The sequence below is a fragment of the Furipterus horrens genome, unplaced genomic scaffold, assembly GCF_987537825.1.
Source record: "Furipterus horrens unplaced genomic scaffold, mFurHor1.1.pri manual_scaffold_11, whole genome shotgun sequence".
NCBI lineage: Eukaryota > Metazoa > Chordata > Mammalia > Chiroptera > Furipteridae > Furipterus > Furipterus horrens.
This window is the reverse complement of record NW_028327181.1, coordinates 1,776,775-1,804,305: the sequence shown is the minus strand read 5'-3', so window position 1 is coordinate 1,804,305 and position 27,531 is coordinate 1,776,775. Positions and strand designations below refer to the sequence as shown.

The 27,531-nt window shown below is 64.3% G+C and overlaps 1 protein-coding gene across 3 annotated transcripts; it reads left to right on the top strand.

Moving 5' to 3' along the window:
• Positions 1 to 27,531, top strand: AACS (acetoacetyl-CoA synthetase). 3 transcript variants are annotated; one of them, XM_090257362.1, is made up of 18 exons: positions 3 to 233; positions 6,233 to 6,336; positions 7,295 to 7,415; positions 8,712 to 8,825; positions 11,031 to 11,128; positions 11,791 to 11,905; positions 12,030 to 12,111; positions 12,998 to 13,145; positions 16,070 to 16,150; positions 18,123 to 18,247; positions 20,027 to 20,091; positions 20,216 to 20,338; positions 20,741 to 20,854; positions 21,971 to 22,096; positions 22,507 to 22,576; positions 23,065 to 23,123; positions 23,913 to 24,115; positions 26,426 to 27,531. In XM_090257362.1, the coding sequence occupies exons 1-18, from the start codon at positions 101 to 103 to the stop codon at positions 26,561 to 26,563; spliced, it is 2,019 nt and encodes a 672-aa protein (XP_090113488.1). In that variant the 5' UTR covers positions 3 to 100; the 3' UTR covers positions 26,564 to 27,531. The 3 variants fall into 3 exon arrangements, with proteins under 3 accessions (XP_090113490.1, XP_090113489.1, XP_090113488.1); XM_090257363.1 differs by lacking the exon at positions 23,913 to 24,115 and having other exon boundaries at positions 2 to 233; XM_090257364.1 differs by lacking the exons at positions 18,123 to 18,247; positions 20,027 to 20,091; positions 20,216 to 20,338; positions 23,913 to 24,115 and having other exon boundaries at positions 1 to 233.

The following is a 27,531-nucleotide window of genomic DNA, read 5'->3' as shown; positions in this document are numbered from 1 at the left end:
TTCAGTCGCGCGCTCGGCGACTCGCGCAGGTACCCACGGTCGCCCCCCGCCGCCGGCGCCCCCGTCCCCGCCGCGCCCCCGCCGCGCCCCCGCCGCAGCCATGTCCAAGGCGCCGCGGGCCGGGCGGGACGAGATCCTCGAGTGCCAGGTGATGTGGGAGCCTGACAGCAAGAAGAACACGCTGATGGACCGCTTCCGGGTGGCCGTGGGCGCCGCCTGCGGCCTGGCGCTCGGTGAGTGGGCGCGGCGGCCCGGGGGCTGCCCGGCCACTGCCCTCGGGGTCCGCGGGGCCCGCCTCCAGGCGCCCGGCGCCCCCTTCCCCTGGGCGCTGCTCTCGGGGCCCCTCCGAGTCATCGCAGGGGCCCCCCGATGCCCAGTGACCCCTTCGGGGGCTTGGAGGAGCCGCCGGACTCGGGTCCCTGTCCAGGGGTCGGGGCGCCCGGGACTGCGGGGTTGGTCCCTTGTCTGCGCTGGGCATCGCCGCCCGCTCGCAGGGGGCTGGACTGCAGCGTCTCCCGGCGTGTGGGGCGCCCTCTCCCGGGGGGGTGCCCCAGCGCACCGAGCGTCCCCTGCTCTCGGGGCTCCTACCTGTGCGGGAGCTGCCCCCTGGGGCCTTGCACTCCAGCCTGGGGCTTCCTCCCCTCTCTTTGTGGGGGTCGCACGCCAGCCAATGGCAGCTCGTGCTGATTCTTGTTACCGCCACCCCTCCCCGCCGACCCTGCTAGAAGGCCGGGCAGCGTGTTGTTTCAGGGTGCCCGGAGAGGGGTGGTCGGGCGGCAGCCTGCCTGTGGGGTCGGGGCGGGACTCCTTCCCTGACGCTCACCCTCCCAGCCCCCAGCACACCAGGAAGGGCCCCCCGTCCAGCTCCCAACCGGCCTCCAGAGCCACCGGGCTGGGTGTGGGCGGGGCGGAGGGGCCCCCTTTTCTGAGAAGCTCTGGTATATGCTTCCCCGCAGCTCCTGCTGGCTTGTCCCCCTACCTGCTGGACCTCTGGCTGCGGGGGTTTTCAACTCATCGCGGCTTTTCCTCCCCTCTCACCCCCCAGCTGGCTGCAGCGGCTCCCGTGATTGTTGGTGGCATCACTGTCCTCAGCCAGCCTCACAGGAATGGGGACCTGTCGTCTGGCTTGCACTGGGGGGCCACTGCCGCCGCCTGCCTCCTCCCACTCCCCTGCACCCTGGGCCCTGGTTCTCCCCTCCCCCAGCACTGGTTGGTCTTCCTGCTTCCTGCCTCCCCTGCTGCGTTCAGGGCACCCTGCGTGCTTTGCCAGGTCTGGCTTCGTCGCTTCTTGGCTCAGAGGCTCACAATGGCTCCTTGCTGACCGTGGAACTGCAAGGTGCCCCTGGCTGCTCCCACCCAGCCCCTCCCTCGGCTCATGCAGCTCCATCCTCTCCCTCCCTCCTGCTCACCAGAGACTGAGCAGCTGCGGAGACAGGGGGCTTATTACTCTTGGGGCCCTTCAGGTAGTAGCTGCTAAATTAACATGTGTTCGACAGGGCAAAACAGACTTGATTCCCAAGAAGAGCCGGGAGCGGGTGCACATTCTGCTCCTGTGTTACCTTGCCTGGAGTCTGTCTGTCGCCTCTGCCAGCTGCAATATCACAGCTCTGGTGCTTATGTAGCCCTGATGCCTCGCGAAATGATTTCGCTTGTGGGCGGCCCTGTCGGATGGGCGAGGCCGAGCTGTAGCCTGCCTGCCTGGGTGTGAACGGGCTCCACCTCTCGCTAGCTGTGTGGTTGGATGGAAGTCTTTGCATTGCCTAGGCCTCCGTTTCCCCATCTGTAAAAGGGGCCGTCGGTGGCACAGGGTGGGCATGAGCTTGCAGGAGGTGGACCGGCGGCCCCTGGGGCCACACCGGACCTGCAGGCTTAGCTCAGGTGGCTCCTGCACTGCAAGACCACGTAGGAAAAGCCAGGTTTCCAGCTTCTCTGGAAAACCCAACAGCCCGTGATACTGGGTCTGCGTGCCCACGTGGCGGCCATCAGCGAGCCAAGTGGGGTTCCCTCCCGGGTGCTGGGGGTGTTTAGAGCTTGGTGTTCTGGCTTTTTCTCCTCCTCCACTCTTACAGGTCACCCACCTGCTTCTTCCCCTCCGCAGGCCGGGCCCCGGAAGCTGTGGGCCTCACTTTGAGATCCAGCCCAGACGCTGCCTTCTCTGCCCGTTCTCCTCTTGCCTCCGCTGTCCACGGGCATGTGGTTTGCACCTGCATCCTGCCTGCCTTTTCACGTATCTGTGGGCATTCTCGCTGCCTGAGGCCAGCGCCCTTGAACGTGTCCCCTCTGTGTCCCCAGCAGTGGCTGTGCACAGCAGCTGTGTAGGCCTGAGCGGTGCTGCTGATCAGCTGTGCGGGGAGAGTGGGGCGCACGTCCTTCTGGGTCACCTCAGCCTCGCTGCTGCCCTCAGGGCGGGGGGGTGGGGCAGGGTTCCCCAGCCTGGCTGCCTCTCCACCAGCCTGTCTTTCCAGACCAAGGTCGGCATGACGTTTCTACCCCTGCCGTTCAGGAGGGACAGACCCTTGGTGGAGTTACAGAATCTCCCTTCCACCATCAGGGCCATCGGCTGGTCACTTCTTGTCACTGCTCCTAGCAGAGCTCCCCGGGGACGCCCTGTGCGGCCAGGCCTGCTCAGGAGGGGCCAGCATACGAGGCTCTTTGTCGAGGCCCAGGGGCCTGCTGCACGGAAAGCCCTCTAAAGGACAGTGCCAGGTGCCTCTCTGTACCCCACCAGCTGCGGGCAAGCGGCCGGGATAGTGGCAGCCCGCAGGAGGCTGCGTCCCTGTTCTCAAATAGCTCCCGTGTAGCAGGGGGGAGAAAGCGCATGTAAAAATAGCCTCAGGGCGGTGGCGCGGGCCCCCTCCGGCGTGCCCCGGCCCATCCGAGTGCTGCTCCACAGAGCCCGCAGGGCCTGGGGCTGAGGTTCCAGTGTGTGGAGGGGGGTGGGGGGGACGGAAAGCTGGGCTTTGCAGACTCGAATGCTGACAGGGCTAGGACAGGTGACAGGTATTAAGGATACTGACTGTTAGGTGAGCACTTTCTGTGTGCCCGGCCCCTGGCGGGCACTTGGCGTGTGTTGGCTAAGTCAGTCCCCAATAACTGGCCCCGTCCACGCTGGCTTTATGCCCTTCCCCCGCCGAGGGAACGGAAGCGCGGTCTCGGCTGGGGTCTCGTGGCGGGGAGTGCTGCGGCCGGAGCCCGTCCCCGGAACTGTGCTCTCCGCTGCCACACTAAGTTGCCTCCCGCGTGTGGGTGGCTTAGGGGCCAGGCGGGGCAGCTGGTACCCCACCCTCGTCGGTGGTCACTGTGGGTTGACAGTGCACTGCTTGTCTGTTGTATGTAACACGCCATCCCAAGGCAGAGCGGCTTAAAACAGCGGTCAGCGCTGAGCACCCCTCGGCTGCTGGGGCTCAGGCTCCCGGGAGGGGCTCAGCCGGAGGCTCTGCTCTGGGTCTCGGGAGGCTGCTGTGACCTGCAGGCTTCACGAGGGCCGGAGGAGCGAGTGGCAGTGGGTCAGTGCAGGTTGTGGGCAAGAGTGCCGCCTGGGACTGTCTGACTGTCCCCAAAACATGGCCACCGGCTACCCACAGAGCAAGTGATCTGAGAGAGCGAGGTGGGAGCTGCTGTGTCTTTTATGACCCAGCCTCACAAGCCCCGCCCACTCAGGTCCCGAGACTCCTGGTGGGGACAGAGGCCAGCCCTGCTTGGCGAGCAGAGGGGGTGCCCCAGGACCTGAAGGCTGGGAGCTGAGAGTCGTTGGCTGGCCACCCCAGCCACACAGTCTGTTTTCTCATGAGAAGCCAGAAACCCCGAATTTCCTTTGTGAGCTGTGATTTTCATGTTGGTGGCGAGTTCGGCTTCCTCATGAACATGTGGGAACTGAACCCCAACCGTGCCCGTGGTCGCCCTCTGGGCCCCGGGCTGCAGCCTCTGAGTGGGGGCAGGGGGTGGGAGCAGAAGCCTGAAGAACTGTATTCGACGACTTGGCTGAGTTGCCGCCAGTGGAAACTGCCTGCACAGTCCCCGTACTGCTCCGCGGGCCCCTCGGGTCCTCGTGCTGTTACGGTGCTGTGGTGTCCCCGGGCGGGCAGTCCGTGGTGGGCTTCCGAGGTTGTCGCTGGGGACCTGGATTTCCAGCCTCTGGCCCCTCTCTGGCATCAGTTAGGAGGGGTGGCTGGTGCTGAAGCTCTTGTTTCTGAGGACCAAGGTGATTTATAAAGAGAAGGAAACAAGACTTGGAGAGAGAGGAGCGCGGGGCGGCCCCCTCTCCCAGCACTGCCCTGGCCCGGCCACCTCCTTCTGCACTGAGAACCCGGCACTCCCACTTCCCTCACACGGCGTCTCGATGTCTTAGCTGACCACAGACTGTCCAAGCCCGTCGTGCGCCCCGCTCCTGCCAAGTGACCAGAAGTGACGGTGTGGCTGGCACACTGTCTCTGCGCTCAGTGACGCACGTGCTTTGGCCCCTTCAGTCCTCACAGTGGCCCTGCGATAACGCACCGTCTGCTTCCTTTTATGGAGGGGGAGCCTGAGGCCCGGAGACGGTGACAGACTCGCCTGAGTACGTCCGCCTAGAGTGGCAGGACGTGAACGCAGGCTGTTGAGCTCGGAGCCTTTTCTTTGCAGCCACAGGCTCCATTCGTCCCCACGGCAGTCCTTGGAGGAGGTTCCGCTGTCCCATTTTACAGAGGAGGGTGCCTGAGGTATTATCCAGCAAGTGGCAGAGCTGAGATCGGAGGCGGGTCCCCCAGCCTGGCCCTGCACGGTCCTAGGAGGACCCATGGCCTTCTCCAGCCAATTTCAGGGTGGCACACAAGGGAAGCCGAGTCCCGGGCGAGCAGAACGGCCTGTCAGAGGTCCCCAGGCACAGCGTTGGGAGGCAGGACCCGCCCCGGCTTTGCAGATGCTCCGAGCCCGGTGCTTCTCCCTGCGGCCCTCGCTAGCCTGCGCCGCGGCCCTGGGTGCAGGAGCGGGTGGGAGGGATGCGGGAGAGCTCCGGGGGGCCCGGCGGGTGGCGGTGTCACTTCTGTGGACCACGTTTCCTCTCTTTCTTGAGCTCTGAGCCCTGAAGACCCTGTGCCCTGGGCTGGGCTGTGCGACCTCTGGGCTGGCCCTGCGGCAGGTCCCCCCCCCCAGCTCTCGCTCTCTGGGCTCCGGCGGCCTCCCAGTGTCTGCTCCTGCGTCCAGCAGGGATAGGGACCCTTACTGGTGCCAGAGGGCCGGGGTCATGGTGTCTCTTCCTCTGTGTGAGCCCCCTGCCCCCCAGGGTTGGGAACAGTGAGGACGGTCGTGTCTGTAGCTGACTGAGGACAGTCGGATGACCCAGCTCAGCCGCTGCATTAGGCTCCTGACAGCCTGTTGGCTGTCTTTCCGCAGCTGTCACACGCCTGGGGCCCCAGCCTGTGAAAGTCTGTCTTACTGACACAGAGTGAGATGGAAAAGGCCTGAGGGGGGGGGGGGACGTCCCCGGGTGGCAGGGTCAGGGCCTGGCGGGAGAGGCTGCCACACGGGGCACAGCGTCTGAGCGGGAGGGGGTGCATTGACTGATAGGCAGGCTCTCGGGAGACAAATCTATGACTGGTGACGTCTGGCGGGCAAAGTTATGTTTACCACGTGGCTTTTTATGCTTTTTAAACTTTGAATCATGTGACTGTATTGCTGACTTAAAAATCAGAACAAATAGGTAATCCCCAACCACCCGCCACCAGTGCGCTGGAATGAGGGGGCCTCTGCAAGCTTCCACTTTGCAGCTTCTGGCGTTCCCGAGTCTGTCTGGTCTAAGGATGGCGAACCTTCATGTCCTCTAGTCCTGTCCAGGGCGCTGCTCCAGCCCTTCACGCATGTGCTGTTGAAATGCCCCTGGCCGCCCTGTGACGAGGGGAGCTCGTCATCACCTCCGGTTTACAGATGGGGAAGCTGAGGCACAGCGCGAGCTGGAGGTGCTTGCCTGAGGTCGCACCGCTGCTGAAGGGCCCCGCTAGGCTCGGCCCAGGCCTCGTGGCTCCCACTGGTTAAGACGTGAGGTCACTGCCTCATCGCTTCTGTGCCGCTTGGGGGCTGGCGGTGCGGGGTTTGTCTCCTGAGAAGTTCAGATCCCCCCTAACCCCCCGACCGCTTTTCATCAGTGCCTGTGAACCGCGCAGACACACCCGTGATTCCGTGGGGCCCGCCTTATTGAACCACCGCGACTGTGCACCTGAGGCTCGTCTGAGCTGTGGGTCCTTTCCTTCACTTGCAGAAAATTACCATGACCTGTACCAGTGGTCCGTTGAGTCGTATGCAGACTTCTGGGCGGAATTCTGGAAGTTCAGCGGGATCATCTCTTCACGCATGTATGACGAGGTAAGCGGGGATCGCATCCTGTGTTCCGAATGCCGTGTTCATGTTGGGAGTTCCAGCATCTCTTCCTTTAAAGCCTCACGTGGGCAGGGGAGGCCACTGCCACTGAGCCCTGGCCGTGAACTGTGGGTCACGAAGCCCATGCTGACTTGGGGCCCCCGGTGCATGTGGACCCTGGGCCCTGTCCGGGGAGCTTGACCACCCTAAACGGTTGAGCGTTGTTTTATTTTTGTTTATTAAAAAGTTGTAGAATTATGATAAAATACACATGTCTAATTTGCCTTCTTTACCACTTTAAAGTGTACCGTTCAATTTCTAAACTATCAGTAGTTTTCATTATTTTTTTTAACCTGCATTTTAGAGATTCTTTTCAACTCCTTATGCTGGAACTCAGAAAGTAACCGGGAAAAGGCAGCCCTGCTGTTCAGAGGGCGCTGTCTTGGGTTTTTGGTTGGATTACGGAGTGAGCCATTCTGAAAGGGTCCCCTGCCGCTGTTGGAGGAGAAATTGAGGTTCCCACCCCAGGGGCAGGAGGCGGCGGTCAGAGTCCCGCAGGCGGTCGGGGGAGGGGCGGGGGGCCGGGCGCCTGGGCTCCGAGCCCGGTTGGCGCCGGTGCCTCGTCTGTCTCGTGTTCTTGCTGCCTCAGCATCTCCCCTAAGTGGGGCACTTCATAAATGTTTGTTCAAGAATAAACTTGGGGGTGAGGTTTCCTGTCGGCCTTCACTTTGAAAACTTACGGAGGAACAACCGATGATCACAGCCGCGTGCACTTCAGGCCGGTGACGCGCGGTTCGAGGCTCGATGTGCGTGTGCTTGGCGGCCTGAGCGCGCCCGTCCGCCCACGTCGCCGGCTCTGGTTGCCTTTTACTCTCCGTGGCGTGGACACGGGGCCCCTGCCCTCCCGACGCCCGTGTCTACGGGGCCGCGCTCACGGGCCGCGCATCTGGCTGTGTCCCTCTAGGTGGTGGACACGTCCAAAGGGATTGCGGACGTCCCCGAGTGGTTCAGAGGCAGCCGCCTCAACTATGCCGAGAACCTGCTGTGGCGCCAGGAGAACGACAAGGCCGCGCTCTACGTCGCCAGTGAGTCCCTGTGGCCCCGCCACCGCCCCTGCCCCCGGGCTCTGGGCTCCGGGCTCCGGGCCACCCTGGCGACCCACGGGCACAGCCAGGAGCCGCCCCTGCCTTCCCATCGGCAGCCCAGCACCTCTCTGCCCTTCTGATGATGGTGGAAGGCACGTCATATGAAATGTGCCATCTCAGCCGTCGTTAGGGACGGCTCGGGTGTGTTCACCTGCTCTGTAAGGGGTCTCGGGGCGCTGACACTGTGCCCTTAGAGACCCATTCCCCTCCTCTCCCTGCCCCCAGCCCTTGGGGTTGCTGGTATATATGCATACGCGGCAGTTGCTGATAAACATGTATATAGTGCAGTTGTGTGTATGTATGTAGTACATACATACATACATACGCATTTACCTTACAGCTGTCCTTGGCACAAGAAATAATATGCATAGTTCTCAGCTCAGGTCTTGTAGCTGAAATCCTGGGCAGCCCCCCCCTTTTCTAAATTTTATTTATGTATTTCTAGAGAGAGGGGAATGGAGGGAGACGGAGAGGGAGAGAAACATCCATGTGTGGCTGTCTCTTGCATGTCCCCAGCTGAGGACCTGGCCCACAACCCAGGCCTGTGCCCTGACCGGGAATCAAACCAGAGACCCTTTGGTTCTTAGGCTGGCGCTCAGCCCACTGAGCCACACGGGCCAGGGCTAGGGGACATTTTTCAAGTGAGTTTGTAGAGCTAGGGCCAGGGTGGGACTGCTGGAGGTGTGACCGTACACAGTGGGATCAGCTGGGTCTGGGCTGCGGTGGCTACAGGGAACGCTGTCCAGTGACAAGGAGGGACACGCGCACTTGGCACGATGTCAGTGTCCTGGCTGGGATGTTGCATGAGAGTCACGTAAGATGTAGCCGGCGGGGAACGGGGTGAAAGGCACATGGGGCCTCTCTGTCTTGTCTTGGCAATTGCCTGGGAATCTATAGTTAATTCAGCATGAAAAATTAAAAAAAAACAAAATAACAAAACCAAAATCAAAGCATTCTCCAGTTAATAAAAGCATTCCCACGGGTAGAAAAGCCGTCCAGTGGCCGACTCTGTGAGTGCGTCTCGTCGGCTGGTTCTCGCTCGCCTCCTTTTCCCGAGGGCCGAGCGCACCAGGAAAGCCTGGAGCCCCGCGCCCAGCTGGGCGGCGTCCCCCATTTCTGGGCCCCGTGCCCCAGGCGCTCTCCTGCCCTGCCAGGGACAGGCGCGTCCCCGCCGTGTCTGTGTTCCAAGCCTTTTCCCCAGGCGGCCTGTGCATGACCTGTCCTTCCTCCTTCCAGGGGAGGGCACCGAGGAGATCAGGAAGGTGACGTTTGAGGAGCTGCGGCAACAGGTGGCTTTGTTCGCAGCCGCGATGAGGAAAGCGGGCGTGACCGCAGGAGACCGCGTCGTGGGTGCGTGTTCCGGGCCCTTGTCGTGGTTTTCGGGGAGAGACTTGGCGGAGGGGATGGCTTGGAGGTTGGGACCACGTAGGAGGAAGGTTGGAGTCACGTCGTTACGTTCAGGGGCACACGTGCGGCAGAAGCCGACAAGGAAGGCCGATCAGTGCAAGTGTGGCCACCGGGGCCCCCAAGTGGCCTGTTTAGCAGCATCTGAGGGCACCCATGCTCCCTGGGGCCCTGAGACCCGAGTCGGTGCCTGGAGCCCCCGCTGGCCAGGTGTGTACGAGGCGTGTCTGCTCTCTGGCCCTCGAGTCTGTTCATCTGCACGTGGGGCGGCAGAGAGGCTGCCGTGGCCGATGGTCGAGGACCTTTTCCGGGCAGACAAGCTCTGCTGCCTCCTCGGCCCTGGCCCTCCCCTGGCATCCAAAGTGCCCAGTGGCAGTGACAGCAGGGACAGCGGTGGCTTCCAGGGATGGCTTCCAGGCTGGGGTGCTGAGGTGCGGGGCGCTTTCTGCCGCGCTGCTGAGGGCAGAGTTCTATTTCCAGGATCAGAAGTCAGATTTTGTTCTGAAACCCGAGGTCTCAGCAGGAAAGTAATGGGTTTCAGTTTCTGTGCATTGAGATGGAGCAAGTTTTGGTGGACGTGGGAGACCACAGGGCGGGGACTGATCCAGGACAGGGAAGCTAATGTGCTGTTTGCCTCGGAGGCAGTCAGGCTTAGAGGGCGGCTCTGAAGGGGGAGGCCCTCTCGCCCCTGACTGGTGTCCCCTTTCTCCCCAAGTCCACTGGGGAGCCCGGGGCTCCTGTCCGGCTGCTCAGAACCCTCCGCCCCTCAGAGCCTCCTTTCCCTACCAGCCCCCCAACCCCGGGCCTCCCCAGCGTTTCCCATCACTTTGGCCAGCACCTGGCGTGGGCTTGCTTGCTCCCGACGTGGCCATGTCGTCCTCCCACTACAGGGAAGCCCCGCGGGAGCGGTTCTCTGCCCGCGCGGTCCCCGGGCCTGAGCCGGCCCCCGAGGGCCAGGGCTGTGCGGTGGAGCTGCTTGATCGGGTTGCGAAGGGCCCTCGGGAGCACGCAGCCGGGCGGTGTGGGCGGGGCGTCTGCAGGGACCTGCGTGGCCTAGTGACAGCGGAGCGAGGGACAGCCTACGCGGATGGCACGTGTCCCGGGCGCCCTCCCTGAGTCCGGCCGCCCTTTGCTTTCTCAGGCATTGCAGGGAGTCCTGACGTCCCAGCAAGGGCAGCCTGAGCGCTTTTCCTGACCACTCCTCTCGCTCGGACGGCTAGAAAGTCTCGGGGCCTCTATGTGGACATGTCCTCTTGCCCCGAGGAACTTCGGCGACTTAGACGTGGGTGGGTTTGCTCACAGAGGTGAGCGGGTGGACACCGGATGACTCACCTTCCGTGCTGCCCTGGTGGTCAGGGCGCTAGACTGCCCCCCGCCATGGGCCAGGGCCACAGGGCGCAGCGTGGCGCCAGGAGGCGCGGCTGGGCGGGGCTGCTGTGGGTGTGCCGCTCCCGGCATGTTTGCCAAGAGGGCAGGAGAGCTGGGCGGCCTCGTGCTGTGTAAACTGAGTCAGTGGCCGGCCCGGGTGAGGCCTTTTCCGCGACAGATGGGACTCAGCCTAAGTCGGCTGCCCAGGGAGGGACACAGCAAGCGGCCGGGCCCGCCCCTCGGTGGGACGTCCTGTGCGCCTGTGGCCGCACCCGGGGTCCTCAGGGTCCCTGCTTCGCCCTTTCCTGTTCAGAGGCCACCCCAGGAAGACCCCCTGGGAAAGCCCGCAGCTCTCCCTTGCGCCCCGCTTTGTTTTCCTTGGTGGCCTCACCGCCCACCCAAAGGTGCGGGGTTCTCGGCGGGAGAACAGCAGTTGCAGCCGCTGTGCACTCGAGGCTGAGCCAGTTCTGGTGGCGGCGGGCGAGCCGACGGGCGTGTGAGCGGGTGTGCGCCCCCGGCCTGGGGGCCCTGTCTTCTTTTCGCCGCCCTGTCTCGACGCGCCCCGAGTGCCAGGCAGGCGGCAGGCGCGCAACAGATGCGTACGGGATGAGTGACCGAGAGCTGGGCCGTGCTCAGAGCGGGCATGTTTGCGGTTGAGGCCTCAGTATCTGGGTGCGGCTGGCCCCTGTCCCCACTCCTGCCTGGCTCGTGGGGTTCGCCTTTAGGGAACCCACTGCACCTGGCACCCCTGAACCCAGGGCTGGCTCCGTGTGTCCCCTGCAGGTTACCTGCCCAACAGCGAGCACGCGGTGGAGGCCATGCTGGCCGCGGCGAGCATCGGTGCCATCTGGAGCTCCACGTCGCCCGACTTCGGCGTGAACGTGAGTGGGGGGCCCTGCCGGAGGGGCGTCTCAGGGCTGTGGGCCTCCGGGCTTCCAGCAGGTCCTGTGCTGCTCAGCCTCCTCGCTCTCCTGTTTCACGGCCTCCCTTCGCGTCGGGGGCTTTCTCAGAGATACAGGGCGTCCGCCTCTGATGGCCACACAGCCCGTAGCCCTCGCCCTTGCACAGCGTTTCCAGCTCCCTGTGGGGGTGTGCACGCGCGCTAGGTGCCTGTCCTCGTGGTTCAGTGCTGGCTGTTGCGTTCCGTGCCTGGCCGGGTGCTGGGCACCGAGCTCAGGGCAGACGTGGGCTCACAGGTGTGTGTCTTGTTGCCACGTGGAAGCAGTTCCCTCCCGAGCTGCCTGGGCTGGACCAGAACAGGCCACCAGCCAGTCTCAGGGGCTCCGAGACCTCAGCCTGGGCCCAGGCCTCCGGGTCCGGGGCACTCGTCATCTCTGCTCTCTGGTTGCCGTCACCCCTGGGACACCTGAGTCCCTTCCCCCTGACAGTCGGCTGGGAGAGAGGCTGATTTCCCAGACATCGCCGCCACCGCCCAGGGCTGCCTGTCTGGGTTTGCCCCGCCCCTCCTGGACGTCAGGGCTCCGCGCAGGCTGCTGAGGGTGCCTCTGGGTGGCCCGTGACGAGCGTCTCCCTCCGCCCGCAGGGCGTCCTGGACCGCTTCTCCCAGATCCAGCCGAGGCTCATCTTCTCCGTGGAGGCCGTGCGCTACAACGGCAAGGAGCACAGCCACGTGGACAAGCTGCAGCGGGTCGTGCGAGGTGCGCTGCCCCGGCCCTGCGGCCTGGTGGGGCCCCCGGACGCTGCCAGCTGCTGAAACAGACTGCCCCCCGCGTAGCCCCAGCGCTGTGACATGCAGCTTTGCTTCCCCTCCTCTCTCCGCAGGACTCCCGGACCTGGAGAAGGTGGTGGTGATCCCTTACCTCACTGCCAAAGAGAAGATAGACATTTCCAAGATCCCAAACAGGTGAGCCAGCCACGTGCTGACCGCCGGTCCCGTGTGTGCGGAACGACCCGCAGGCCCCACCCAGCAGTGGTTTCTGGGGCTCCTCCCACTTGTCCTCGCAGCGTTTGAGGTGCAGGTCGCTCTAGTGGAGATGGTCATTTTGTAGACGGGCACCTGAGGCCCCACACTGACTCCCCCAAGGCCACGTAGCGGGTTAGTGGCAGAACCGAGAAGGTCCCAGGGATCCTCTCTTGCTGTCTGTGTCCCTTTCAATCCAGGCACTGCTCCCTGGATTGGCCACAGCAGTTCTGAATGGAAGCAACACATATGCACACACATGTGCACACACGTGTGTGCACATGCGTGCACAAACGGATGCACACGTTTTGGATGCACATGTATGTCCACACACATGTGCATGCACGTGTGCATCTTTCTTTTAGAGCCTCTTTTCGTCCTCTTTGCCGACCACATCTTCCTTTGCTTTTCTGACATTCTCAGGCTGATACCCCACCTGCCTTAGGGCCCAAGTAGAACTGTGGGCACCTTAATTTTTACTAGACATTGAGGAGTGGACTGTGGTGTGAATCCGTCCTCAGATTCGTAGTTATGCTCCTTCCCGCTTTCTTGAAAAGAAAGGGTTCAGAGCCCTGCCGCGGGGCTTAGTTGTCCACGCACTTCAGGAAGGGACAGCCACGGCGCCGGGAAAGCAGCTTGAGCTGTTCACTGGGTCTGCTGGTTTCCCTTCAGTCGCATGAGTTGGGGCAAGGTGACCCCCCACTCCCTGGCGTCCTCTCCGGTCAGTTCCTGGAGCCCAGGCTCGGGTCCGGCCGGACGTGGGGCGGTGGGGGCTGCGTCCTGCTCAGGAGGCAGCGCCCCTGGCTGATCCCACGCGTTCTGCCCACAGCGTGTTTCTGGATGACTTTCTGGCCACCGGGAAGGGGGATCAAGCGCCTCAGCTGGAGTTCGAGCAGCTGCCCTTCAGCCACCCTCTCTTCATCATGTTCTCGTCGGGCACGACCGGAGCGCCCAAGTGCATGGTCCACTCCGCCGGGGTAGGTGTCTCCGTCCGCGGGCGCCCAGGGCCGGCGGTGGCACTGCGGCGCCTGTGCTGCTGTGCGGCTGTCACCGCTGTAAGGGGACTGTGCCTCTCGGTGGCCCTGGGCCTCCTTGCCGGTCAGCTGGGCAGCGCCGTCCACATCCGGCCTCCCCGTTTCTCCCCAGCTGGCTGCGCGGGCGGGAGGAGAAAAGCCCGCGGCGTTTTGGTCAAACCCTGCCATAGTCCTTTCTCCCGCCCCCTCCTGCCGCCAAGAAGAGGGCGTTCTGCCCGTGGAGAGGCCTCGCGTTCTCACGCTTCCGCTCCCTGGCTTGCTGAGCTGTCAGATTTCTCTCATTGCAGCCCAGTTAGCCCTACAGGTTCTCTGTGGCTAGAAGCACTTGAATCCCTTCCATGACAAGGAACCACTTCCATCTGAGTCGCGTTCGAGCCTCTCACAGCGCTCGACGGCCGGTGCTCCCGTCAGAGTGGGGCAGGGCGGGCCGCGCTCCTGCGACTGGACTCACTGGGGTCCGGGCGCGGGTTATGGAGCAAGACGGGCAGACGTGGAGTCCGTTCTGCACAGCGGTGGCTTCCCAGGACACCCTGGGGCGGGGGAGGGGGGACACGGGGCCCAAGGCTTTGTTTGTGGTGGCGCCTTCTGAGGCAGGGCCTCGTCCTCGCAGCTGCAGCCACCCTGACGTGTGAGCCAAGTCGGGCGTGTACCACGGGCGGTGGGGAGCCCCTCGGCGTGGCTGCTGGGGTCCCCGGCCGCCGGGGTAGAGGCCGCCGACCAGCCCTGGAGGTGCCAGCTCAGATGCCTGCAGAGGGGGGGCAAGGCCACAGATGTTTTAGGAGAAACTGTGCTTTCATTTTTAGTGCGTTTTGCGTGGTAAATGTCACTTTCTTAGCAGCGGGACATAAAAAGGTATTAGATGTAATATGGTTTGCTCATAAAATCATCGTGCCTGCTGTACTTTGAGTAATGGGAGAGTCAGGAAAAATTACACTTGTTCTGTCTTCACTGGGCTTGCGTGTACCCAGAGGAGTGACGAAGCACTTGCCTGCTCTCAAGAGTCATCTTGGCAGGAGCTTGAAAACAGCCAGATGAGAGGCTGCAGCCCTGGAGGGGGGCCGGTCCCCTGGTTTCCTGGGGGCAGTGGGGGGTGGTGGTTGCTGTGCCCGGTTCGGTGGTTTGTTCTCTAAGTCCATGAAAGCTGTCAGTCAGCAGCTCTCTTCTTCCTTCTTTTAAACGATTCTTCCCGCGTGAGACCCATGAAATCACGCGTCACGTCCTCGCTTACCCCAGACCTGGCCAGGCCTGTTTAAAAGTTCAGGGGAGAACTGTCGCCCTGAATGACGGTCCATGCAGAGAGCTTCTGAGAGAGCAGCTGCCCGGCTTGTTTTGTGCCCCCTGGGGGTGGGGGGAGGAGGAGGAGGAGGAGGACGTGGGCGACAGAAGGCCACACGAAGCAGCCCACGTGGGGGAAGATGCAGATGTAAACTGAACACTGATTTTCAGTGAAAATGGAAACGGGACGGGAATGGGCAGGTTCAGGTGGCCGGGAGCCCTGGTCTCTGCACTACGTCCACTCTGTGTAGTTGTCGTTGCTTGGAAGTCCCGAAACCTTCGTTGTCCCCTGAGATTCCTGTCCCAACCCCACCCCCCACTCCCCGCAGTGAGCACAGTGTGCTGGGGACTCTGCTCGGAAGCCTGTGCCTGCCCAGTGGGGCAGCCCCCCTGGCCCAACCCTGCACCCTCCGTACGCCCACCGGAGGCTCCGAGGGGCTGCAGGTGGTACCGGGGATGCTCAGAACGGCCTGTCCCTGCCAGCGGTCTCTCCACTGCCTTTCCTAGGCCACGGGGGCCCGTCACGAGGGCGGCCGTTCAGAACAGACTCTCAGGAGGAGTTCCGGCTCTTGGATGAGAGAATTTGTGGGGCAGGGTGGTTTCCGCTGAGCTTTTAAAGGGCACGTCTCCTCCAGGGGCCGCTTTTTCCTTCCTTTTGGGGCCGACAAGGGCCGCAAAGGCTGCTTTTAACTGTGGGTCCTGGCTTCAGCCCCAGAAGGTTAGACCCCTTGGGGCTCTGGTGCTGCCAGCCAGGCGCTGCCGGTCGCGGGCTTGACGGAAGGGCGGTGGCTGAGTCCTTCGCAGGGCCCTGGAGGCGCGCCCCGGCCTGCCTTGGGACCGTGTGTGGGATCCATTGTGAAGGTGGGAACGCTGGGGCGGCTGGTGCGAGGCCTGTGCCCTGCTGTCTGGACGGGGCGCGGTGACAGCAACCTCTGGCCCCCCCTGCCAGCTGCAGACAGACGCAGGTAGTTTGGAGCAGGTAGGGTCTGGGCAGTGGAATACTACACAGCTGTGAAAAAGCTAGAGGCTGCTCTGTGTTCCGGTAGGGCACTCTGGGCTTCATCACGCGGTGAAAGCAAGGCGCAGGGCGATGTGTCCAGGTGGAGGCAGCACAGATCGGCCACACTGATGGGGACTCCCGGGAAGGAGACCCGGATGTGGGCCCCGCGGCTGCCGCAGTGCCTGGTGCAGGGTGGTGGTGGCTCCTCGTGGCTGTGCCTCAGGGCTTTGGACCGTGCGCGTATACCGCTCACTAAACATTAAAGTAGGAACAGGCTGTGCCCGGGGTGGGAGGGGGGATCCAGTCCGACGGCACCGGTTTGAGCTGAAGGCAGGTCTCCTGCTGCCCCCTCGGCCCGGGCATCCCCGAGGCCCGCAGAGAGCTGTGGGCGCGGCAGCTGCCCTGCGTCCTGGCGACGGTCCTGCTGGGCCTCCTGCCCTTGCCTGTCCTCTGCGAGGGGACGAGGCTCCTGGCGCCCTGTTCTGGGGGGTGCCAAGGTCGGCCTCCTTGGGGACCGAGCGCTGCTCCCCCTGCCTGACCTCCCCCGGCAGGTGCCCCTCCGCAGGCGCTCACGCAGGCCTCCCTCCCTCAGGGCACCCTCATCCAGCACCTGAAGGAGCACGTTCTGCACGGCAACATGACCCGCGGTGACGTCATCCTGTGCTACACCACGGTGAGTGGGCTCAGAGGGAGCCCCTGCCTCCGCGTCCCTCCCTGGATGGCTTTGTCCCCTCGGGGCAGCCAGGCTCCGGCTTTGCTCTGGCCTCTCCCGGGGGCCTTTGCCCTGGTCCCGCCGCTCTGCCGCCACGCGAGCCTCTGCGCCCGTCACTCCCGCTTTGCCTGCCCTCCCGGGCTGCCGCTGCCGCCTCCCGAGCACCCAGGCACCGGGGTTCTAGGGAAACCGGGCGCACGGCCGGCCAGGTCCGTCCCCAGAGGCGAGGGCGAGAGTCACGTGACCGACTCTGCAGTCAGCAGGGGCGACAGGAACTTGCTGCAGGTGACACGGGGAGACGGTGACGCTGGGAACTCATTGGCAGACAGGTGGGCAGGGCAGGAGGGAGAAGCGCGGCCCTGAAGGCGTCCTGGTCCCAGGGGCCTGTGACCGCGTGGCCGCGCGCCGATAAGGGGCTTGCTGATGGGATTGTGTTAAGGATCCTGAGATGGAGAGTCTCCTGGGTGGTTCAGGTGGCCCAGCGTGACCACAAGGTCATTCTCGGAGGGAGGCAGGAGGGCCGGGTCAGGGAAGGACGGTGACAACGGCAGCAGAGGGCGGGGCGACGTGGGACCACGACCAGGAGTGCGGTGGCCTCTGGGGCTGGACCCGACGGTCAGGAAAGGCCTCCCCCGGAGCCTCCAGAAGGAACGCAGCCCTGCCCCCACCCGGATTTTGGCCTTCGGACCTCAGAACTCTCAGATCGTGCCTTTGTGTCTTTAGGCCACAGAGTCTGTGGCAGTGAGAAGCGCATACAGGTGGCTCGGCCATTACTGCGCAGCCGGGGGGCCCGGTGGGGGGTCAGGCCGGGCCGGGAGCGCGCACAGCAAGACAGAGCGGCCCGCACCGAGGAACTGGGCCCGCGGTCCTTGTCCCGGGGTTGAGGGTGTGCGGCTCACGGGGCCACCCTGCCAGGCCTGTGTCCTGGCCGGCGCTCCCCCTGAGTCCTTGCTGAGCCCAGGGCACCTGCCCCAGCTGCCCGAGACGCCGGGCGAGGCAACGTCTGGCCCAGGTGCTGCTTGCTGATGTATTGGCGCTGCGACCTGCAGTATCCGCACCGACGAGGGGTCAGGTGGCCAGCGAAAAGCGAACAGGACACGGCAAAAACCACTGTCCGCAGGGTCCCTTCTCTGTGCCAGACGTCGCTGGGGCCACACGGTGGGAGACCGGGTGGGTGCACGGGGCCCTGCCTCGGGCGCGCTGATGCAGTTCACTGTGGAATAGGCACCGTCAGGCCAAGGCTGGGTTCAAGGGGCGGGAGACCTTCCTGGCCTCGCTGAGCGCTGAAGATGGAAGCTCAGGGCGAGACTAGGTCAAGGAAGCCGTGTTCTGTCCCCAGGGAGGAAAACTCAGACCTGCCTTTTCCAAGCCCGCAAATATTCAGAGGTTCTGGAAGGAGTCAGCTCTGTTTCCCGCATGAGGACTCTGCTGGGGGCAAGTCCCTAAGCTGTGGGGGTGATGCCCGGGCCCCGCTGTGGCTCTGGGGACAGAGGGCGCATCTGGAGCACTTGGGTGTTTGACTGTGGGCTTGTGACATGACCGGTGCGCCCGGATGTAAGTCGGGGGGCTCCCCCTGCAGGACCGAACTCAGTGCCCTGCTCCCCGCCTCCGCATGTGGGCACAGGGGCAGGGCTCCGAAGCCCACACGCTTCTGCAAGGCGTTTTGCTCTCAGGGAAGCGTGCTGGGCAGTGGATTTTCCATGCGCCACCCGTCCAAGCCCGGCCTGTGCTGTACCCCCCACTGACCGCCTTTCCCTGCCGGACGAGAGACTCCTGACGCGGGGCTGCTGGGGCAGAGCCCGCACACTGGGAATGGGCAGCCCGCGCCAACCCTGGCTCTGCCCCAGGGTTCTCTAGGGACGCGAGAGGCTGCGTGACAGGTGAGGGGCCCGGCCCGGCGCTTGGCTGACGCCCCGCTCCTCTGTCTCCCCAGGTCGGCTGGATGATGTGGAACTGGTTGGTGTCGGCTCTGGCCACGGGTGCGGCCGTGGTTCTGTACGACGGCTCCCCGCTGGCCCCCACGCCCACTGTGCTCTGGGACCTGGTCGACAGGATCGGGTAGGTGCCCGTCGGACGTCCCCTGCCCTGCTGTCTGAGCCTGGGGCCGGGAGGAGAGCCCTGCCTGTTGGTGGCCGCCCCCCAGCGCCGGCTGGCGGCGCGCTCTAGCGCCCTCCGAACTGCTCCCACTCACTTTCCGCCTCTGCACCCCACCTCCTGCCCAGGCTGGGGTGCGAGCCCTGGGGGAATGCCAAGGAGCAGAGGCAGAAGCCAGTTAAAGGGAGGGTCGCGGTCCCTCCTGGAACCTGGAACTGAGACGGGAAGGAGCCAGGGGTCCCGCCCTCCCCTCGGCAGACCTGCTTCCCCAGCGATTCCTTTGCTGCAGACGGTTTTGGTCACCACTGTGGAGTGGGAGTTGGGGGTGTGGCAGAAGCGGGGAGGGGGGTGGTGGGCTGCTGGAGGGGTGGCCTTGGAGGAGCGGTCTGTGGCTGACTCCTCGAGGGCTCTGGCTGGGGACACAGGCTGACGCTTTCTGACCCGAAAAGCTACCTCATTCCTTGCGAGGTGATTCCCACCGGCACCCACCAAAGACAGGCTGCCCTGAGCGCCACTCGGGGTTCCCGCGCTCAGGAACGACGCGTGTTGTTGAACAGCTTCTGTTCAGAGAGGGACAGCGGGGCCCTGCCGCTTCTGCAGGGGAGCAGGCGGGGCTCAGGCCGGGGCCACGCCTCCGCGTCCTTACACGGCCGTGGCCGCGGCCCCGGGGGCGCCCCTGCGGCGGGCACTGGTCAGGCGCACCAGGCGCCACCGCTTTGGGGGTGAGGGCGAGCTGTCGAATGTTGCTTGGACGTGGCTGGGGACTGGACATCGCTGGGCCCGTGGCTGCGGTGGTCACTGCTTTCGACTGGTCTTCGGGGACAATGTGGGAATTTTGAAGGGTGACGCCGTGATCCTGTAGGTGACCCTGAATGAGCTCGCCAGGCTGCCTGAGTTTGGGGCGCAGGAGCATGTCTGTCCGCGGCTCCCACAGCCCCGTCTGCAGGAGGGCACGGTGCCCGGGGGGGCCCGGGGCTTGATGGGTGGCGCTGGTGGCAGGGTGGGCCTGGGGAAGTGAGGGGGTTCAGGGGGCCCCCGCCTTGCTGTTGACTCTGCAGCCAGGTGTGAAGGGCGGAGGTCTTTCTGGTCAGAGGGACTGGGGGGAGGGGGGAGGGGCCTGGCTTTCCAGCCTCCTCGGAGCCCCCACAGAAAACCTTCCCTCGCCAGGCGGACAGTGGATGTGGGCCGCCCCGAGCAGCCGAGGAAGGGGAGAGTGTTAGCATCGCTCGCCCCTAGAGGACAGTGACGGCCACTCGGGGTGCCGCGCTGCCCTCTGAGTGCCAGAGTGGGGTGAAGGGCTGTAGGTTCTAGGTGTTCAAAGGTTCTGTGAGTTTCATGAAAACGTGACCTTACTGAGAAATGGGACAGGTCCAGGATCCCGGGGATGGCCCCTGACTCCCCCAAGACCCTCAGCCTCCCCGCTTCACGGGGGAAGGGGCGTGTGGGTCTGAATCCGAGGGTCTTGCCGTCACAGCCCCCTCTGGCCCCCCGGGAGGGAGCAGTCTGTGGCTGGGGAGCGGGCGGGCCCAGGTAGAAATGACCGTCTGACACAGAGCGCGCTGTCCGAGGGGCCCGTGCCCTGCGCTGGGCGCCGGCAGACACCGGGCCGGGGCTCGCTTCCAGCCGGACATTCAGTATGCGGTCACCCCGGAAGTGTAACGCGCACTTCGCAAAAGTGAGCTCCTCGCTTCGGAAAGAACCTCGAAGAGTTTCTGGTGACTCCTCTCCCTCCTGTGCCCTCAGCATCTCCATCCTCGTGACGAGCGCCAAGTGGCTGTCTGTGCTCGAAGAGAGGAACCTGAGGCCCGGTGAGTGTGCCGCAGCGTCTGTCCTGGCCGCCGGTGGGGGGGCCGCACCCCGCGCCCGCACCTCCGCCCGCAGGCCCGCCGGGGGTGCCGGCCGGAGCTTGACTCTCTCTGCCCTCCGCCGCAGCGCACACGCACAGCCTGCAGACGCTGCACACGGTGCTGTCCACCGGCTCCCCGCTGAAGGCCCAGAGCTACGAGTACGTGTACAGCTGTGTGAAGGCCAGTGTCCTCCTGGGCTCCATCTCAGGTACGGCCGCTGGGCGCCGGCGCCAGGGAGGGGCCCGCTGGGCTCCGCGGGGATGGCGACGCGACTCAGCTGTCCCCACGGGCTTGCACGCCTCCGGCCCCGCAGTGCCCGCGGGTGGATCGGACGGGCAGAGCGTCCCTATCCCGCGAGCCCTAGTCTTGACTCCCAGCGTGGCTGCGGGAGGCCTTGGATTTAGTCCCTTCCCCCTGCAGGGGACACCGTCAGAAACATGTCACCAGATATGGGGGGCGGGGCTCGTGCCAGCGATTACGTCCCCTCCCTGCTTTCTCCTGGAGTGTCAGCTGGTGCCTGCCCTTTGGGGGTCTTCCCTGGGTGTCCCCTAAGGACCCCAGAAGCAGCCTGTCTCACATTCTGAACTTGAGTCTCCTGCCCTCGTCACAGGCGGCACCGACATCATCTCCTGCTTCATGGGCCAGAACCCCTCCCTTCCCGTGCACAAGGGCGAGATCCAGGCCCGGAACCTGGGCATGGCCGTGGAGGCCTGGGACGAGGAAGGTACGGCCCCGCCGCGCCCCCGCCTGCCCTCGGTGGGAGTGGCGGCCCGGGGGGTGCAGACGGGCGGCTTTGCTCGGTGTCAGTGCCGCTCACCTGCAGACCTCTGTCCCTCGACCCTGGCTGCACGGCCCCTCGGCCTGCCCACCTGAGAAGCAGGCGTTGGGCCGGAGCAGATGGGGAGCTGGGTGCTCAGGAATGGCAGGTGGGCAGGGGTCCCCCGATATCTGAGTCTGGGTGTTGCTGAGGCGGCCACACGGCCTGCTCCCTGACGCCTGACCCTGACCCGGGACCCTGGGGCAGCTGGGGGCTGGCCCCTCTGCTGGTTCCAGGACAAGCTTTTGCTTCCTGGTCATCATGGCCATTGGCTGTGTGTCAGCAAAGCCCGTTTGTGTCTGCAGCACCGCACAGGGCCCGGCGTGTGGTGTGCGCCCCGCCAGGCTCGCGGGCTCGCCCCGTTGGCAAGGCCGCTGCTGTTGGCGCCTGCGGCCCATGGGTCCCAGGGACTGGAAGCTGAGTCAGCGCCGCGTGTTTAGCAAGCAGTTTGGTGGAGGCGCACGGGCACTGGGGTCTCGGAGTCGCACTGCTGGGGTGTCGCACATGTGCAAGCCAGGTGCCCGGGCGGGGGGCGGTCACAGCAGCTTTGTAGCGGCAAACAGGGTGGGAGCCACGTGAGTGTCTTAGGAGGAATGAGGAGCTGCAGCCACACACGGAGCTTGGCCGCCGTGGGGACAGGATGGGCGTGTGTGGCCGTGTGACGAGTCCACGGAGCCGGTGCTGGAGGGCCAAGCTCACTGACACGGGGACATCCACGCAGGGTTCAGACAGAGGAGACGTGGCGATGCATGTTACCCGGGGACGCGTGTCAATGTAGTACAAGTAGTAACACGCACACGGGAGGGAGGACATATCACATGCAGGGAGAGGTTTGGGGGAGCGCGTCGGAGGGACGGTTACTGGGGACAGATAAGCGCACGTCAGCGACGCTGAGCAGCACGCGGGGCGGGTCCGCGCTGCGCCTCTGTGTGTGAGACGCGGCGTGGCAGGTGGAGCCGGGCGTGGGGTGGGGTGGGGGGCTGCGGTGTGTCTTCAGCTGGCTGTCGAATCCCTCCCACGCAGGCAAGGCCGTGTGGGGAGAGAGCGGCGAGCTGGTGTGCACCCGGCCGCTGCCCTGCCAGCCCACGCACTTCTGGAACGACGAGAGCGGCAGCAAGTACAGGAAGGCGTACTTCGCCAAGTTCCCAGGTGGGTGGCCGGGGCGCAGGTCGCGCTGTCCGCCTCCCGCCGGGCTCCCGCCCCCCCAGCCCTCGGACGCCTGCTTCGCACCTGCACGGCTGGGTCGGCCTCGCCCTCCGCGAAAACCCGTGGCCCTGCTGAGGCTTGCAGGGGGGCACATTTCTCAAATGTGGGTGCACAGCGCCCCCACTGGACGGTGTGCCACTGGGGGTGGGCCTGTCTGGTTCTGGTTCCCTTCGGCCCCTGCGCCTGCCGCACCCCGTACCACGTGCGTCCCTCCATCGGCTGTGTCTGCTGATGACGCTCATGTTGCCGAAGGATGGGTGTCCTGCTGCTGTCCTGTCTGCCGTGGGCGTCTGTCTGGGCAGGTGTCAGGCCCCCGTGGCCTCGGGGTGACCGCACGTTCCTGCCCCCTGCAGGTGTCTGGGCGCACGGCGACTACTGCAGGATCAACCCCAAGACCGGGGGCATCGTCATGCTGGGCCGGAGGTGAGGGTCTGCGGTGGCCTTCCTTCCCTGGGCCCCCTTCCGGAGGCACTGGGGGGGCACTTCCTGTGCCCGGTCCCCGAGGCCTGGTTCACGTCTCTGTGGCCCATACTGCCCGGGCGTGAGGGGAGGCCCATACCGAGGCTCAGCCAGGGGCCGCCCACAGGGGCCACAGCTCTTCTGGGACGCACGCGGTGGGGGCTTGTGGGTCTTGGGGTCCTCACCACAGCTGGGCGGGAGTGGCCCGTGTGCAGGTGGAAGGTGCGGGGAGGTGACAGGTGTGTCCACTTGAAGGGCACTGCCTTGGTATCTGGCATTGAGCTCAGAGAGGGGGGGGTGGCTGGTGGGGATCGGGAGTGGGGGACATGGGCCTTTTGTGACGGGTCCCGGTGTTGCTATGTGGAAAGGGGGTGATGCCACCCCAGGGCCCCCGGGGCGACATGCCTCACTCGGGAGTTGCTGCATGCGCATGACCTCGTCTCTCTTTCCAGCGACGGCACGCTCAACCCCAACGGAGTGCGGTTCGGCAGCTCAGAAATCTATAACATCGGTGCGTGGTTCCCCATTCTCCCCAGCTACTGCCCAGCCACCGGGAAGGAAGGGGCGTCCTGGTGGGAGCCCAGATGTCTGCTTTCCAGAGGCCTCACCTTTGGGCAGAACACTGGCCCCTCTGCCTCCTGCCACGAGTCAGGCATTTATGAATGTGTCCTCCTCAGGACACACACTGCCCACGTTTCTTGTGACTCATGAGACCCCAGGGGAGGATTCTTAAGGTCGCATGGCCCGTCCCCATCCCTTTCTTGTTTCATGCTCATGGTGAGCTCTGCCGAGTTGGTTAATGGTGTCTGCTCTTCACGAGTGAAGGAACAGAAGCACAGAGAGGTTTCATGACTGCTGGAGGTCACACAGCACCATGCAGGACACTGAATACAGTGTAGGCCAAGGGGCCCCCGGCTGCACAGGAGACTCACCGGGGCCAAGCGCCCAGCTCGGGCCACGGAAGCAGCCACAGCCTCGTCCAGGCTGGTTGTGCAGCCACGTGGAGGGGTCATGCCTCTTTCCAGCCTTTGCTCCTCCCACCAGCCCCCCTACAGGTTCCTGCTTCCTTTTTATTTTTTAATTAACTTGTAAAGTAAAGGGCTGCACGTGCCTCCTTGTAAAATGTCCAGCTCACGCTGAAGCTCTCTGTCTCCCAGTGGGGGTGACCTTCCACCTGTCCCCCACCCCCAGGCGCTCTTCCTGGGGGGGTGGGAGGAGAGAAGGGCCTACCCCTGTCCCTCCGGGTTGGGTGGGTGGAGGCCACACAGCTGAAGCGTGGCTCCTGCCCCTGTCTCCGCAGTGGAAGCCTTCGAGGAGGTGACGGACAGCCTCTGTGTCCCCCAGCACAACAAGGACGGGGAGGAGAGGGTGATCCTCTTCCTGAAGGTGGCCCCGGGCCACGCCTTCCGGCCCGACCTGGTGAAGCGCATCAAAGACGCCATCCGTGTTGGCCTGTCAGCCCGGCACGTGCCCAGCCTCATCCTGGAGACCAAGGGCATCCCGGTACGACCCCCGCTGGGCGCTCTCGTCCGCTCCCTGGCAGCAGCGACCAGCGCGCCGCCCTCTCCCCGCGGGCCCAGGCACTGGGGCCCTCTCGCTGCAGGCTTGTTCCTGCTTTGTATGTGGTTTGTCCCGCTGCCTGGCAAAGAGTCCTTTTTCCCCTGCCGTCCCCTTTTTTAAGCCCTTCCTGAATTGCGTTAGGAAGCACTTCTGCGAAATGCCGCTCTTCAGAGGGTCAGCGGGCCCAGCCCCGTGTGTCCCCCGGCTTTTCCTTGGAGCGGGTGTAGTGCGTTCTCAAATTTGTTAAGGAGAAAATTAATTGCAGCTTATTGAAGAGCTGCTGCGGTGCGTTGGGCAGTCTTGCCTTTTCATTTTAAGTCTGGCCTGCGGGAGGTTTGTGTCTGCGGGAGGCCCTGAGAGCCGTGCCCCTACGGGTCCTCTGTCCAGGCTCTGGGCGGGGGAGGAGGGCCCGATGGGTCGCAGCCTTCACTGGCTCTGCTCACACAACAGGGATCTCTCAGCTGAGAGGAGGTGGTGTGTGTGTGTGTGTGCACACGTGTGCACGCAGCAGTGCAAGCCCGCAGGGGAGCCAGGCCGTCCGTCCCGTCTGCAGCGTCGCTGTTCCCCAGGCCAGCAGGCGGAGCCGCACTCTGAATCTGCGTGGCAGGGAGGTGCGTGGCGTGCAGCCGGAGGCGGGCCAGCCCTTGACTGAAGCCCCAAGAGCCACTGAGACGGCTCTCTCCGCCTAAAAGTTCCAGCGAGGCCCCCAAAGCCACGTCCCCAGGACGGGCCGGGAGTGCTCCCTGCAGGCCCACGGTGGGGGCCCGGCGGCCCCAGGCTCGCTGCCCTTTGCTTCCTGTAGGCGAGGCCTCCGCGTTCCTTTCTCACTGGGTCAGGGCTCCCGTGACTGCGGAGCTGCTGGCTCTCGGGGGAGGAGCCGTGTAAATGCCTGGCCTCCCTGCCCATCCTGGGGCGCCGGCTCCCTCAGGGGCGGCACAGGTGGGGGCGTGGCCGTGGCTTTGCGCTCTTGGCTTGCCTTGGTCATGAGGGGACGTGGCCCCCTGTTGGCAGCGTGGTTCCTCCCAGGCTGGGTCCGCTCACGAGAATGTGGGGCCGCGCCTGAGAGATGTGCTGTGGGCCGTGTCTGTCCTTAGCCTGGCTGTCGTCACTCACGGGCCAGGCGGCTCCGAGCTGTCCTGGCGCCAGCGACTGTCTGCTGGGCCCGGAGCTCGTGCTGAGGGTCCCCTGCAGCTCCCCAAGGTGCTCTCAGACCCCTGTGGTCTGAGATCACGGCGTTTGCGCTGTGTGTTGCCGAGCTGGGGAGGGTCTGGCCCAGCTGAGGGGGTTGGCTCTGGGTGTCAGAGGTGTTGCCAGGCTGACACGTTGCCCGGACCAGGGCGTCCTTGTCCTGGGTCACAGTTGAGGTGCCTGATCCCGACGCTCTGTCAGGGACCTGCTGCCTCTCCCCGGCCTCTGTCCCGGGAGGAGACAGAACCAGTATTTCCTCCAGAGCGTTGTTGCGGTTACCTGTCCGCTGGCGCAGGCTGTAAGCTATTGGCTCCCATGAGCTGTTCTTGGGCTTCCGCGTGAAGCTTGGTGGCCCACAGGGCACCCGAGATGCCCACTGTCCGGGCGGTGGGCTGAGGACGCGCTTGGATCCTTCCCCAGTTCACACTTGGCTGAGTGTTTCAAATGAACGCGTTTTAATTACACCACAGGTTAAAAAACATGTATATATTGCCGGTGAGGAGAGATCAGGGTTCCGGCAGCGTTACTAAAGGGCTCTTTTTCTAGAAGCTTCCTCGTCCCTAAACCCACCAAGGCCGTTGGGAGCACAGATGAAGCCCACGTGTGACAAGAGAAAGTCACGCCCCCTCCTGCTCAGATAAACGCTTCTGAGGAGGACGTTTGGCAAGAGCTTGGGGGGTTGTCGGGGGAGCTCCATGTCCGGCTGCCGATCGGAGGTGAAGCCGTGGCTGGTTTTCATCACGCGATGAAGCGTAACAAGATAAATATAAACAATGAAACAAGAGCAAAGCCCATCGCGAGGCGCTCCTGAGAGCCATGTTCCTTCCCTTCACCTTACCTCCCTGGGGGGCGGGGTGCTGCCACCCCCATTTTGCATTTGGAGAACAAGGTCAGGTTAGGAACTGTGGTGGCGGCGGGTGTCCCCCCTGCCCCCTCTGGCGGAAGGACCCCCCCCGCCCCTTCATGGCTGCGGTCCGTCTGTGGTTCATGGCGCCTGGGTGCCGAGCGAGGGGTCCCCTCCCCTCCAGGGTTAAACGGCCCCTGTGTCTCCTCCTCTCCCCGCAGTACACCCTCAACGGAAAGAAGGTGGAAGTGGCCGTGAAGCAGGTCATCGCCGGGAAGGCCGTGGAGCACCGCGGGGCCTTCTCGAACCCCGAGACCCTGGACTTGTACCGGCACATCCCTGAGCTTCAGGGCTTCTGAGCGCGCCCTGCGCCTTGGCCACGCTGGTGTGGCCGTCGCATCTGTGAGCCCAGGCCGTCCCTGTGACACTCCTGCTCTCTCGAGGGCATTTGCCCATGTCCGTGGGCTTGGGAAGCCCCCGTGGTTCCGTGGGGGCGCCTGGTCTGCGCATGCGGCACGCCATCCTGCCCGGGAGGCCGACAGGGCACGCGTGGGGGGGTGTGGCGGTGTGTGCGAGCGTGTCTGTGCATGTGTGCTGGCATGCACGCGTGGGAGGTGCTGGCGGCTGCCTGTGTGTGCGGCCCTGCCCGGCCTCGGGCGACAGCACACCCCCGGGAGCCATCTCGCCCTCGGCCTCCCCTCTGTGGGGAGCACGTCAGTTCCTCCCTTCACTCTGGTCTCCGGCTCTGGCCGTGGCCCCCCAGGGCCTGTCCGTCTGTCACAAGGCGCGGCCCAGCCTGACTGCCCCCTACCCCCGTGTGCGTGGGATGGGCGGCGCACATGCCATTCCTGGTGGACCCGTGTGCCACCCCGACCAAACAGCGGGCACAGCCTGGGGAACAGGTAGAGCCTGCTGGAGAAGGCGCGGATTTCCTGCTTTAACGGGAGCTCTTTGTTTCATGGACTTTGAATGGTTTAAAAATCTCTAATATGAACTGTGTGGTGTGTGGGTGTTTAGAGAACTGGCTGTCCACCCCGTGGGTGGTGCTGCCCTCAGGGCAGCCGCCATGGGTTCTCGGAGGCAGAGCTTCTCCACGCGAGGGCTCTGCACCTGGAAGACATGTCACAGCGCCTGCTGTGGGTTTGATAGCCGGGCGGTTTGTATGTTCCCTTCAGGTCAGTATCTCTCTGTAATCCTAATGTTCATTTTGTTGTTTTTTAAATGAGCACAGTGAAATCCTTTTTTGAATCTCTTTTCTTCTTGGTTATAAAATATATGGGGAAAATGTGCCGCGAGGAACTCAATGCAATAAACAGCCGAGTGCGTA

Bases quoted from the DNA above. Each gene is read 5' to 3' on its own strand.
- AACS (XM_090257362.1), top strand. From the start codon at position 101: ATGTCCAAGGCGCCGCGGGCCGGGCGGGACGAGATCCTCGAGTGCCAG. The intron at 16,151-18,122 runs GTGAGTGGGCTC...CTGTCTCCCCAG, and splicing joins TCATCCTGTGCTACACCACG to GTCGGCTGGATGATGTGGAA. The intron at 18,248-20,026 runs GTAGGTGCCCGT...CTGTGCCCTCAG, and splicing joins GACCTGGTCGACAGGATCGG to CATCTCCATCCTCGTGACGA.